This window comes from Acinonyx jubatus, chromosome B1, assembly GCF_027475565.1.
Source record: "Acinonyx jubatus isolate Ajub_Pintada_27869175 chromosome B1, VMU_Ajub_asm_v1.0, whole genome shotgun sequence".
NCBI lineage: Eukaryota > Metazoa > Chordata > Mammalia > Carnivora > Felidae > Acinonyx > Acinonyx jubatus.
Window position 1 is genome coordinate 127,770,924 of NC_069382.1, and position 15,536 is coordinate 127,786,459.

General features: G+C 32.8%; 1 protein-coding gene across 7 annotated transcripts in view; it reads right to left on the minus strand.

The window, feature by feature from the left end:
• The window catches only part of CCSER1 (coiled-coil serine rich protein 1), a 1,258,994-nt gene that overhangs the window by 1,017,646 nt on the left and 225,812 nt on the right, over positions 1-15,536 (minus strand). For all 7 annotated transcript variants that reach the window (XR_008295692.1, XM_053216127.1, XM_053216129.1 and 4 more), the window contains one exon: positions 13,285-13,378. Coding sequence is in view for 6 of the 7 variants with exons in the window: in XM_053216127.1 (XP_053072102.1) it covers positions 13,285-13,378 (94 nt within the window). In the remaining variant the exon portion in view is untranslated. The remainder of the gene's footprint in view (positions 1-13,284; positions 13,379-15,536) is intronic.

Here is a 15,536-nt window from a genome sequence, read left to right on the forward strand (position 1 = left end):
GTTATTGTGATAATTTGATGAGATAACATATTTGAAATACCGTGTAAACTGTAAAGCTGAATACAAATGTATGATAAGATTACTATCATCATTATCAGAACAAGATTGCCATCTAATGGTCACCAAGCAGAAAACAGGTACTCCAATCTCTAACGCAGAAATAAAAAGACAAATAGCACCAGCAGATGAAATCCATTAAATGACAACTAATGTCAAAATTGTACCCTCACTACAGTGTTACCCAACAGTGTGTTTTGAGAGAACATTTCACACCTCCATTATAACTTCTGTTTCTAAAAACTAAACATCATTGAGACCTTTGTAAAGTGAAAAGAGAGGGTGGACATCAAGTCACAACAGTATCATTTAAACCCTAGTTCTGTCACTTACTAGTTCTGTGACCTTGGATCAAAAACAGTGCTCTTCTGGGTCTCCATTGCTTCATCTATGAAGTGAAAATAGTAATACTTTCTAGAGAGTTCTTAGGATTAAAAGTGATAATCCAGAGTTTATAAAAAATTAAAGGTTAAAAAAGAGCAAAGCAAGAAACAACGAAACACTTAGACCAATATTTGACACAACACAGATTCTTCAGTAAACCAATATAAGTTAATTTCAGCTTCTTACATGAAATCAAAGACAAATGTATATAAGTGATGGCCATAACAAGAAAAGCTAATAGAAAGAGAGTCAAGTTTGTTTGTTTGTTTGTTTGTTTTTACAAGATGGCGGCAGAAGAGGAGGACCCTAGGCTAGTCTAGACCCACAAACACAACTAGATAACTATGAAATCATCACTCCAGAAGTTTACCTGAAGACTGACAGAACAAACTCCACAACTAAAGACAGAAAAGAGACCACAATGAAGAAGGTAGGAAAAGCAGAGACATGGTCTTGGGAAGAAAGGGACTGTGGGTGCTACAGAGGGGAGGGAGCCATTGTCACAGAGAAGAGCAAGAGAAAGAAGAACCCACAGGGAATGAACATGGAGAACATTTCTCCAAAGCCATTGGCCTGGAAAATGTGAGGGGCTGAATTTCATGAGTTCTTTTAACCAGCAGGGATTATTAAAATCTGGAGTTTAAAGGTTAGTGGGCTTGACTGGGATAGAGCCCAGAGGGCATTGCCTTGCTCCCAGAGAGAAGGCAGACAATCAACCTGGGGTCAGTGTGGAAAGAGCAACATGAAGAGTACCTGGGGCACACAGTGGGGAGATTTTTAATTCTTCTCAGAGTGTATTCCTGAGAGGCAATGTCCATGTCACTCATGGAACCAAGGAGCAGGCAGGTACCATTCTCCTTCCCTGCCCTTCAGCATAAACACAGAGCCATGTGAGCAATGCTGTGCAACACCAACACTGACTAACTAACTTGCTTACACCAAGTTCCACCCTCCCTGTGCTCTGGTGGGGCTGTCCTTCTCAGTCAAGCTTGCTTCAGTTCCAGTGCAGCAGCCTCCTCCCCCAGAAGACCAACAGAAACCTCTGTGTACATCATGTCTCCTGATCATAGAGTACTGTAAGGCCTGAGTTCTGGTGGAGTTGGTGTCAGGTCTCACTTTATAAGCAGACCAGGGCACACCTAGTTAAACTAGACACATTCAGGCCAGGAACCACAAACTGCCCATAGCAGGCAAGGAGAGCCTGAAGGCAACTAGCCTGAAGGATAGAGCAGCCAAAACACAACAGGAGAGCACAGGCAGCACACACCAGAGATACTCCCTGAAGCCCAGGCCCTGGGCACTATATGACTGCTTCTTCATAAAGTCCTTATTCTCAGGAGTGGGAAACATAACAGGCTTTTCTAACACAGAAAAGGCGGCAGAGACTTGGAAAAAAAATGCCAAGACAGAGGAATTTATCTCAAATGAGAGAAGAAGGCCACAGCCAGAGATCTAAGCAAAACAGATAAAAGTGATATGCCTGATGGAGAATTTAAAGCAACAATCATAAGGATACTCACTGGACTTGAGAAAATACTAGAACACAGCACTGAGACCCTTACAACAGAGATAAAAGAATTAAAAAATAATCAGAGGTGAAAAGTACAATAAATGAGATTAGAAACATGCCTGATGCAATGAACAACAGGCTGGAAGAAGCAGAGGAATAAATTTGTGACCTGGAAGACAAAATAATGGAAAATAATGAAACTGAACAAAAGAGAGAATTAAAAATTATGCAATAGGAGAACAGACTTAGGGAACTCAGTAACTCCATCAAATGTGAGTCCCAGAAGAAGATGAAGAGAAGAAAGGAAGCAGAAAAATTATTTGGAGAAATAATAGCTGAAAATATCCTTAATCTGAGGAAGGAAACAGATATCCAGATCCAGGAGGCATGGAGAACTACCATCAAAATCAACAACAGCAGGCCAACACCAAGACATATTGTAATTATATTTGCAAAATATAGTGATAAAGAAAAAATATTAAAAGCAGGAAAGACAAAAGAAGTCCTTAACTTACAGGGAAAAACCCACAGGCTAGCTGTAGATTTCTCAACAGAAACTTGGTAAGCCAATAGGGAGTGACATGATATATTCAAAGTGCTTAAAATGAAAAATCGACAGCCAAGAATACTCTATCCAGCAAGACTATCATTCAGAATAGAAGGCAAGATAAAGTTTCCCATACAAACAAAAAATTAAAGGAGTTTATGACCACTAATCCAGCCTTACAAGAAATAATTAAAGGGGACTCTGAGTGCAAGGGAGACCAAAAGTGACAAAGAAAAGGATTGAAGATAATCTTCAGAAACAATGACAAAATAAGCAATTAAATGGCAATAAATACATATCTATCAATAATTACTTTGAATGTAAATGGACTAAACACTCCAATCAAAAAAGACAGGGTGTCAGAATGAATTAAAAAATAAAATAAAAACAAGACACATCTATATACTACCTACAAGGGCTCACTTCAGACATAAAGATACCTGCAGATTGAAAGAGAGAGGGTGGAGAAACCTTTCTCACAAAATGGATGTCAAAAGATAGAGCAGCAATAATATTGGAGAAACCAAACTTTTTGTTCTTATATTGTTTTTATTCTGCTTTGGTATCAGGGTAATACTGGCCTCATGGAATGATTTTGAATGGGTTCCCTCTATTCCAATATTTATACAATTTTGATAAAGATTCTCAGTAATTATTATTTGTTTAGTATTTGGTAGGATTCACCAATGAAACCATTTGGTCTTGGGATTTTCTGTGCTGGGAGATTTTTCATTCCTAATTTAACTTTCATTCTTGTTATTGGTCTAAGAAGATTTCCTATTTCTTGGATTCAAGATTCATGATTGAATCTTGGTAACTAGTGTGTTTTTAGGAATTATCTGGGGTCTTTTCTAACTCATCTGATTTGTTGGTATATAATTGTTTATAGTAATCTGTTATCTCACTATGTATTTCTGTGGTTATCTGTTGTACTTTTTTTTCTTCCACTTCTCATTTTGGTTTATGAGTCTTTTTTCCCCCATAGTTAATCTAGTTAAAGCATTGTCAATTTTGTTATTTTTTTCTTTTTCAAAACTGGACATTACTGTCAATGTTATGTTATTGCTTACTCTAGTGTCTATTTTATTTATTTCTGATTTTTCTTTATTTCATTCTTTTTCTAAATTTCAGATAAGTTTCTTCTTTTCTAGTTCCTTGTGGTATAATGTTAAGTTGTTTATTTAATTTTTTTTTCTTACTACAAGCATTTACAGCATAAATTTCACTCTAACATCTGCTTTGCTACATCCCATAAGTTTTGGAATTTTATGTTTACTTTTACTTGTGTTTTGAGACATATTTTGATTTTTCATTTGATTTATTTGGCCCATTGCTTGTGCAGTAGTGCGTTAATATTTACATATTAAATATTTACATTGTAGAAAAATGTGATCTATCCATATCACGGAATGTTAATTGATCATAAAGAAGGAATGGAGTACTTATATATATGCTACAACATGAATAAACCTTGAAAACATTATGCTTAGGAAAGAAAGCCCATCACAAAACAGCAATATTGTATGATTCTATTGATATGTCCAGAAGAGGCAAATCTTTAAAGACAGAAAGTGGCTTAGTGAAGGCCTGGAGTTGGAAGTGTGGTGAATGATGAGTCCCTGCTAATTGATACAGCTTCTTTTTGGCATGACAAAAATGTTCTAAACTTATATTGTGATGATATAGGCACAACTCTGCAAATATATTGAAAACCACTGAATTGTATAACTTAAATGGGTTAACTGAAGGGTACATGAATTATATCTCAATATTTTTTTCTCTTCTCAATAAAGAGTGATAAACTGTACAATGGTAAGGAAATGAAAAAAAAATCTCAAATCAAATTATTTTTTTGGAATGTTCAAACAAGAAAAAAGGAAAAAGTGAGCCAGTTTAAAACAAAAGCTTCTGTATATTTGTGATTTTAAAATTGTATATGAATTTCTATTAGTCAAAAGAATCATAATTATTAACATGGAGCTGCAGAGCCAGAAAAACTTTGGATCCAGTTGAGACATCTACTGTCTGTGGTATTTTATTACTCAAAGCTGCAATTTTCTTAAATGTGAAAGAATTATTTTCCTCACTGAATTGGCACAAAGACTCCATAACTGGTATTTATTATTCCTTTATTATTTTATTTAATGCTGTAATTGCATAAGTTTGAAGTATGGTAGCCACAAAATTAATTGCATGTGTTGTGGCATTCTATACATAAAATGCGAGAAATACTATACTTAAAAATGTGGTTGAGATCTTTCGCTAATAGAGACTGGAAAAAAAAATCACCAAAATTGGCAAGATTGGGTTCCTATTAATCCAGATTTGTAGCTACTGTGTAATACTTCCAAAATTAAGTATCACATGTTTCTCAGCTTTATATAATCATATTGAAGATAATTCACGCACACTTTTCCTGACCCAGACATATCAAAGCTTGTAAAAACTTATAGTTAATTTTTATAGTTTTCCCTATGTGGATGTTGTTGCAATTTGTACATTACTATTCATATGAGCAAAGCCACTAGGGTTTCATCTCAGCTCTGCTGTGCTATTATCCATTAAAAATTAATAACAAAAATTACCTCCTTAATTAATAGGCACAGGAGGAGTTCCTAACTCACAGCAGAATTTTATATTGCTTGTTCATCAAACTCAAAATTATTTAGCGACTACCTAATTAATTCCTAATTGATATCATTGGGCCATTACTTCTCCACTTACATCTGGACATATACCAAGAGATACTGCCCTAGGTGTTTTTATGTATAAGGTCCAAAATAACTAACAAAACAACATAATTTTTTTTCATTCAATTATCCAAATGACTATTGCATTGTTTTATCAAACAGTGATAAATAAGTAAAATATATTTTCAATTGGGTAAATCATCTGCAAATTATAAAGATCAAACTTAAGACAAAGTAGAACCTAAGGACTTCCTCTCTGAACATTAATGATTTTGATTAGTAAGTTTTAAATTATTTAATACAGTAAATTTATTATTTCTCTAGAATTACTATTTTAAATATGTTGTGGTATTTTGGACACATGACTAATACCTGGGGGGAAAAATGTTTCCATGCATTTAAATGCATTGGTTTTAACACAAAGAAATGTACCACCTGTCATAAGCAAGGTACCTTAATTATTTTAATAATACTAACAAAACATCACTTAAAATGTTACACAGAATTTAGATAAAAAATTAAAATCAGAAAGCAAATTTTAAATCAACATATAATCATGATGAAGCATTAAGAAACTAAGGACTATAAAAAATAACCAATGATTCAATAAACTCTATGATAAGGAATTTAAGAAGTCAAGAGAACGAACTGGGCTTCTATTTTATTCCAGATGACTGGAAGGACACTTTACATATAAATATGTCTCCCATTTAGGTAGGATGATATTTTGAGATAGCTTTATTGTCATTTTACCAATGAAAAAAACTTTGCTTAGGAAAATTCAGCCACTTGCCCAAGGTCACTATGGTACAGCTGTTATGCTAACTTGGATATGTCTTGTCTCCAAAGTGCCTGCTCTCTTTTGATATTAATTTGTCATTTCTTTAATTCAAATGGGACTTTAAGATGCAATTTCCTCTCAGAGAGTTATTGTGAACATTAACTTGAGACAGCTTAGGGAAAAAAAAAAAGCATAGCTCATTATAGACATTCAGTTTTCCTTTCCATTAACTTAGATTTCCAGCTACTACTTGCTAAAACTGACATACAGACAACTCATAGTAGCCAAGAAATGAATTGGAAAACAGCATTTTCATGAGTACGTGCCCAACAGGTAACACCAAAATGTGTTTTAACTTTAACTTACTTACTTACTTATGATGCTTCACTGTCAAATTAATCAGGTGCATTTTCCCCATTATTATTTGAAGATAATACTACTAATAGTCTAAATAGAAATGCGACCTTATTCTAGTTTACTGTGGAAAAGAACAGCTACAGATTAAATATTCTGAAAACAAAACTCAAACTCTTACTCTTACTTCTTTATCGAACACTATGTGCTATCCAGTATTTAACTGGCTTTGTGATAACTATTTGTAGAAAAGTTACTTTATTTAGTCACATAAGGGTAACACTTGGCAAGCTGTTCATTTTGGAGGACTCACCGGGAAGTAACACTGCTTCACAATAGATATTCTATTGGGCTTATCATAATTACTTTAAAGTAAGATGAGGAAAAATGCTTGACAACGTTTACCTCAACTATTTCCAATGTTAAAACTGCCCGAGGAATGTTAACTATGTACAAGGAACTGACTTTTGTCTCTGGGTTAGGCAAGATCCTCATAAAATTCCTAGTTTTTGTTACACTGATGTGTCACCATTTAGAACTGCTCCTACTGAATTGGCAGGGTGATGCCACTAGCTTGTACTAAAAGGAGTTGCTGAGGAAATTGTTCTGATATCGATCATTTATATCTTACGAAGACACGTGAGCAAAATGTCTTTCAGTTCTTTAGTAACAAAAATTCCTTCAGTTAATAAAATGCATTGACTGGTTGACTGAATAAATGATGGTACAAAGTTTTAATTATGCAACTGGTTGTATTTCTTTCTTCACATATGCTAGTAAAGCATTCTAAGTAACATTTTCTATTCACTATGGTGATACTAGTATACATTTTGTGTGCCACCCTCACCTGTAGCTTCATCTAATTGTTCATATCATCTTTTATCATTATTCTATTTTCCTCAAATGATTACTTTGCAAGATGCTTCCATGTGTAGAAAAAAAATCCTCCACACAAACAGGTAAAACCATATAAAGAAATATTAGGCAAAAATATATTGCTGGTATTTTTCCTTTGACAGACTGTACAGTTCATAACATGTTTCACTGTAAGGAAAGTTTTAAGGTCATTAATTTGAGTCTTAGAGACATTAAATGCTAGTAAATTTTGTTGGTACTTTTTTTCCCCCCAAAAGACTGTTGAGGTATATCTAATCAATATCACTGCTAAAATCTTTCATGATTTGATTTGAGGCAAAACCACCACCATACCAATGAATAAGAGAGTGAGAAGAAATATAAAAAGTGAAAACGGTCACAAAATTATCTTTTAATTAAGATATAAATGTCAGCATATTTTTTAATCAAAACTGTGTCTGGTCATGTTTGCACTATAAATAATTTATTAAGTAAAAAAACAATAAATATAATATTTTACCACGGGGAAATGAATGCCTAGCATTAAACAAATTGATAATCCTGTATTTGAAACATGAAACATATTAATTATTTATTAAAAATATTTTCCAGAAAAGTAATTTAAGCATTAAATCAAGAAAATATGATTAAAAACATCTGGAAGGCTTATCCATAGGCTTTTTAATCTGAAAGTTTAGCTTTTATATTAGAATTTAGAAAGATAAAATTAGATAATGCCAAGATCAAAGTAAATTATTCAGAACAGTTGATTTTTTTTCCTCAAGGCAAGTCTCCTTTTGAGAATTCACTTTGAATTCATATACCTTTCCTTCATTGAAACTGTCCTTTCTTACTTTCATTAATAATATCCACTTACTGCACTATAAAACACATACTTCATGTGTACTATTATCTATACTACCTCTCCCTTTAGGAAGGGAGTGTGTTAATTTAGGACTCCATATATACATTAATACATTTAAAGAATTTGTGGAACTTTTCCAAATTGTCCACTGCACTGGTCAAAACACACTTTTTAAAACCTAAGTGTAAATTTACAACTCACTTTTAGATGAAAATACAGATAGCAAAGAATGAAATAAAAAGCATATGAAAAGATCTCCAAAATTATTATGACTACTAATAAATAGCCATCTTTATCAAGGCAGGTACAGTCATAAGCACAAAATTCAATAACAACATGATGAAATGTACAGACACATCTAACCATGCAAGTACATGGACGTTTCTATAACAAAACTTTGAACCACACAACTAAAATTGTTTTTTTTTTTTTCTGGTTTGTTTGTGCTGTTCTGATTATTTTAATTGCCTGGTTGATATACTTTAGTTCATATCCCTAATACTACAAGTAGTACATCAACTAACAATGATTAATATTATATGAATATTAACTGTGTACACTCATTATGCATTCTACTGACATTAGAATGTCTCTTTGCATGTTAAATCACTTAATGTGAGCACTGTCCAATATATACATGTTGAAAAAAAAAGTGCAAGGAATTTTTTTTATTTCAGAGTTTCAAACTCTGTGTGGTAAATAGATTTCCTAATTAAAGTGTTTGATTTTCTGTAGAAAAAAATAAAATGATTGAGCTTTACTAATTTTTGTTTGTATTTTTTAATCCTTTTTTACTCACTATATACATGGCCAAAGATTTCTGGCTGTATTAAATAAAATCACATTAATAGATAGCAATTGAGCATCTACTATATACAAATTACTGTAGTAAAAGGGACAGCAGAAATTCTGCACTTTCTATTTATGAGGATTTCTCTAGTCTTTGCAAATTTAACCATTAATAATTATATGTTAAGTTGAATAAAATTTATAAATGTCACACATGAAAATTACTAAAAATATTTGACTGAATATTTTCAAAATAAAAATATTTCTCTGGGGTTTTACAAAAATCATCTTGGCCATTATATTAACCTGTACTTTAAATTGCTATAAATCTTTGCTTTAATAGGACTCTAGAGCCAAAAATTGAAATGTTTTACACTAACAAATTTTTTTAAACCCTCCAATGATCTTCACTAATGTAAACAACAGAATTTAAAGGTATCATTATTTTAGTTTCCAGACTTTTAAAAATAACTTTTATTTAAATCATTTAAAAATGATTAGCATTAATGAGCTTTTTATCAATATCAGTTATCAATGAGCTTCTTATATGCTGAGAAGACCTTTAATTATGTTGCTTAAAAAAATAAATTGTATCACCTATTCAAGCAGAAATTCATTCTGAGCTAATGTGCATAAACAGATAGTTGTGACTTTTTTCAAACCCTACAATATGACATCCAAAGTGAAATAGATTTTCAAAAAATATTTTAGTAAATAACATTCAACACACCCAAGTTACTCTAAGGAGTATTTCATTTATCAGAATTGTACTTCAAGTATGCAAAATGACATCATTTACTTTATAAAAAGGTGGTTGACTCCATTGATTCAAAGGGTACTCTAGTATTGGCTTTAACCAAGTTATCTACATCCTGAAGTAGACTCAGGACATTTACGGTTTTTAACATATCATTCTCTTATTTACAATAAAGTACATAACACACATTACTTTATAAAACAAGAAATTTAGATTTAAAAATATTTGTTTTTAGGAGCGCCTAGATGGCTCTGTCGGTTAAGTGCCCAACCCCTGATTTCATCTCAAGTCATGATCTCACGGTTTCTTCAGTTTGAGCACCACACTGTCAATGTGGAGCCTGCTCGAGATTCTTTCTCTCTCCCTCTCTCTCTACCCTTCCTCACCTCCCTTTCTCTGAAAATAAAAAAAAAAACTAAACTTTTGGGATGCTGGGTGGCTCATTCGGTTAAGAGTCTGGCTCTTGATTTCAGCTTAGGTCATGATTTCATGGTTCATGGGTTCCAGCCCGTATCAGGCTCTGTGCTGACAGTGCAGAGCTTGCTTGGGATTCTCTCTCTCCTTCCCCTCTCTCTGCCCCTTACTGCTACATGCTCTCTCTCTCTCTCAAAAATAAACAAAAACATTAAAAAACTTATTAATTAATTACAAAAATAACGTTTGTTTTTGTTCCCAAGCAAATAAATTGAGCTAAGTCACACTTTGCTCTTTATCACAATTGCCTACCAAACATAACTAAGATCACTACATTATCTATTATTCTTTTTAATTATTAGTTTTATTTTTTATTTTGAAAATCTTTAAAAATGCAAAACACAGAGAAAATATTATAATTAATACACGAACCTTTCACCTCAAACACCTACTGCTCTGCTTTGGTAATTTTCAACAACTTTTCAACTTTGTTTTATCTATTCCCTCTTCCATCCATGCATGTTGGCAAAGTATATCCCAGATATCATGTTGTCTCAACCACATGCATCTCTCTAAAGTTTTCTTTAAAAAATAAAACAAAACAAAAATGTTCAATACCCAACAAAATAAAAAAAAAATATTTCTGTAATAATTTATTCGTTTCTCAAATTTCTCTGATTGACCAAGAAATATACTTTTATAGTGTTTTAAGTTTTTCAAGAAATGTGCCAACAAAGATGTCACATGGCATTTGCCTGTTTTTGTTTTTTTTTTTTTAAGTTTATTTATCTATTTTGAGAAAGAGTGAGCACAAGCAGGAAAGGGGCAGAGAGAAGGAGAGAAGGAAGGAAGGAGAGAGAGAATCCTAAGCAAGCTCCACACTATCAGCACAGAGCTGCATTTGGGGACAAACTCACAAACTGCAAGACCATGATCTGAGCAGAAATCAAGAGTCAGACACTTAACAGATTGAGCCACCCAGGCGCCCCTGCATTTGCCTCTTTAAAGCTACAACACCTCTCCCATTTTTATCATGCACTTTATTTGTTTAAAGAACCAGACCATTATCCTGTAGAATTCCTCACTTCTCATATTTGGTTGCTGGCAATTTCATCATGCTATTTAACATTCACTGTCCCCCACCCCCATCCCAATATTTCCTATAAAATCACAATTTATTAGAAAGAATTGAGTAGAATGAAGTACTTGTGGGCAGGAGTGGTGTTACTATGTACTTCTCCAGGCATTGCATTAAGAGAGACAAAATGTCTAGTTGTTCACTTTTAGGGATGTTAGTAATCAGTGAATTTAGGTATTACCAGTCTAATCTAACACTACAAAATTCTCATTAACAACATATCCTGACAGCCATGCCATGCACATACAGACATTTACATTATTCTTTAAATGACTGCTTAGTATACCACTGTATATTTAACAAATGTCCTATTGAAGAATATTTGTTATTACAAATATTTTGTAATGAAGAGTTGTTTGCATACATTACTCTATATGTTTCAGTGTTTTAGGATTAAATTTCTAGAAGTTGGATAGTTGAATCTAAAAGCAAATGCATATATAGTTTTGCTAAATGCTGACAAATTTCCCTCCAAGAGGGTGTACATTTCCACTGTATGTAATTCTTTTAAGATACATACACATAAATGACAAAATTGTGTATTGTATCTCTATAAAAGTGAGAAAAATCTGCATTTTTTAAAAAGAGTATCTGTCAAATCAACTGCTGGAAGACTGTTTTAAAAAATGATTATTCTAAATTCATATTCAAACAGAAAAAATTTTTAAGTAGCTTCTTTTGATATTAGCCTATAAAACAGAGTAATGAAATATAAACATTGTAAAATTTAAAATATAAGAATTGCCTCCTTTTGATAATTTTTAATGTATTATCTATAATATAAAAATAGTGCATAAACAAAAAAAATTATAATCTTAGACATTATGTCTAATTCCAAAAAGTTAAAAATAAGGACACTGACATCCAATCTGTTGATTTTCTCAAATGTATGCAGTAAGATAAGATTTTAAAGTTTCAGTTTAATGTTATTTCTACTTTAATTTGAAAATGACTACATTAAAGGTGTTAAAAGCAATATTACAAAAGTAAGTAAGAGCTGGTCTTTGTACTCAAATATCTAAATTTGAATATACAATTAATTTTTTTTTAATTTTTTTAACGTTTATTTATTTTTGGGACAGAGCGAGATAGAGCATGAACGGGGGAGGGGCAGAGAGAGAGGGAGACATAGAATCGGAAGCAGGCTCCAGGCTCTGGGCCATCAGCCCAGAGCCCGACGCGGGGTATCGAACCCCGCGAGATCGTAACCTGAGCTGAAGTTGGACGCTTAACCGACTGAGCCACCCAGGCGCCCCTACAATTGATTCTTATAACTTACTTCAACAGAATTAATTTTTGTATTTGAAGACATGGCAATTTATGCTTTGATATAAACTTCAAGTATGACAAATATAATGGGCTCCCTTCTTAATTCATTCAACATGAATTTATCTCATACTACAATTCTGTGTATTTATGTGTTTATGAGTGTATGTTTGTGGCTGCTATTGGCAGTTATTAATTTTGAGGTCAACTTTATTGTATCAACATTAACCTATGCAGGGGCGCCTGGGTGGCTCAGTCGGTTGGGCGTCCGACTTCAGCTCAGGTCATGATCTCGGGGTCCGTGAGTTCGAGCCCCGCATCAGGCTCTGTGCTGACCGCTCAGAGCCTGGAGCGTGTTTCGGATTCTGTGTCTCCCTCTCTCTCTGACCCTCCCCCATTCATGCTCTGTCTCTCTCTGTCTCAAAAATAAATAAACATTAAAAAAATTAAAAAAAAAAACATTAACCTATGCAATTATTACTGGAGTGGCTAAGATTTTGAAGAGTAAACCTTGATCTGCAAAACTTCCATTTGATTATATAAAATAAATGAAAAATGGGATTATGATTTTTTTTTTCCTTTAGAAAGAGAAAATACTAACTTTTCCATTATGTGTTAAATTATAATTTCCTTCTTTGAAATGTCTTAATAGGTTTTTTCTTATTTTATAATTATCTTCCCACTGGATTTATATTTCATAACAGATTTTAAGATCACCAGAATCATGTGTCTATGGTACCTAGCATGTGCCTTGCACATATAATATACAAAACTGGAGATGGAAAAGACTGAGTGCATCCTAAATAATATGAAGTTTATCAATGAAAGCTAAGTGAGTAGGATCAAAATTGTATGTTATGGTGCATTTAGCACTCACCTGAAGGATGAAGATTCTGTTCCTCTAAAAATTCCAGATCAAGCATTAGATCATCTTCATCCAGTTCACAAGATCCCAAATTATTCAAAACATCCTGAAGAAAGAGCAAAATCAATAGTTAGAGACCAAAACACTGAAAAATTGAGGAAATACCCACATACAGATACCATGAAGAAAAAAAAATAGAAATGAAAAGTTTTAGCTGAATCCCAGAAGTCATTTGACTATCCCATAGGCTTTAACATTATCAGCCCAATAAAAAATTCCAAACATTATTATAAAAATCTTAACTCTCACTAAAACTCCTAAAGAGAATATAAAGGCTTTTCAAATGTATAGAAGTTTGTAAACTGAAACTTAAGATTATTTTTTTATATTTATCTTTCAAATCTGAATGGCATTCTTCTGATACATTTAATGAACTGTTTCTCAAACAAATTTGTATACAGTGCCAACCGTGAGATATTAATTTAGACCATACTTGGAAGTGAAGATCCAGTTACCATTTCCTAATCATTTGCTTAAGATTGGGAGAGATGAACAAAAGAAATAAATGTCAATAAGATTAAAAATTAATTATTGACTTTCATAATGCTATAAACATTAGAGCTAGATTACATGTGTCTTTTCTTTTCTCCTCTCACTCAGAGGGAAAACAGAAGGGTATATAGAGAAGTTTTGAGGGGAAACAGTGATGTGTAGAGGTAGGAATTCTTGAGGGAGGTACGTATACAGATGAGTAGTGACTATATTAAGAAAAAGCAGTATTAAAAATTAGATTGAAATTTTTAAAAAGTATGTTTTATACTTTTGTACAAATGTACACGATGCTACATGTAGTAAATGACACCACATCTTAAACAACTTTTTCTACTAATTTGAATGATACCATAATTTAAGTTTAAAGAACTAAATACACATTAAGAAATCCCAGTGATATTGTCAAATGAACACTGAACACCTTAGTTCTGGGGATTGAAAGTAAGGACACTCTGGCTTTTAAATAAATTACTCTCACTGTAAAAAAAAAAAAAAAAGAATTAAACATCATTAAACTTTAGAATCATGTGTTATCTGTGAATAGAGCACAATAAAGTTTCAAAAGTGATAAATATCCCCAAATACAACTGCTTCTCTCGACAAATAAAAGTTATAAAAACTCATTATTCATTGCATTATGTTGAATTCTATTTTATCTGTATTAATTACAAGGTAACTAGTAATTTAAACTATAAGATAATCAACTGTTTACTGGTAGTTTTATGATATACTGTGGCAGGAATAGTCTACTGAGAATAAGTTACTTATTTATATAGCATCAAAAGATGATATAAGATACAGGCAACAAAAGATAAGCTGTCTTCCTCAAAAAATACAAAAGAGTATTAAAACAACAAAAGAAGCATAATTCAAGTTGAATGGGGATAAGAAAGGGAGATTTGGTAAAGACACTAGTATTAATGTCTATTAAGCACTATCTAAATGAAGGAATCTTAATGTGAGAGTCCAGAGTAATTTTGTAAAAAAAATTGTTTCATAGTGAAAATGTAGTGCTTTACTAGCTTCAAATTAGTCTAAATAATTTTAGTCTTATATTTTGAATTTCATTGAATAATATTATAGTCTTGTTTCTATCCAAAATTCATATGCTGAAGTACTAAGACCCAGTATCTTACAATGTGACGTGTTTGGACACAGAACCCTTAAAGAAAAAATTATAGTTAAATCAGGTTGCATGGACGGGCCCTAATTCAATATGACTAGTGCTCTTATAAGAAGAGAATATTAGGACTCAGGCAACACAAACAGAAGAACAATCATGTGAGGACACAAGAGGGAACCATCTGTAGGCCAAGGAGAGAGAATTCAGGAGAAAACAAATCTGCCTACACTGTAATCTTGGATTTTCATCTTACAGAAATGGTAAGAAAGTAATTTTCTATTGTTTAAGCCACCTAAAAACACCACCTCTGTGGTATTTTGCTATGGCAGCCCCAGCAAACTAATACTGCCAACAACATTTAGAAAACAATGAAAGTTGGAACAAAGAAAGAAAAGAAAGAAATGAGTGCCTTATAGATGACTGTCACCATTTTGTTGTTGTTACACCCAGTAAGGACTGGCGTAACAGTAGGGTTCTATGGTTTGCATAGCATTTCCCTCTTCTACTTGGAACTGCACTGCCCAACCCACATAGCTAGGGTACCAGAAGAAGGTACCAGGTGTTTACATGAGTCAAACTCCTGTCTTTG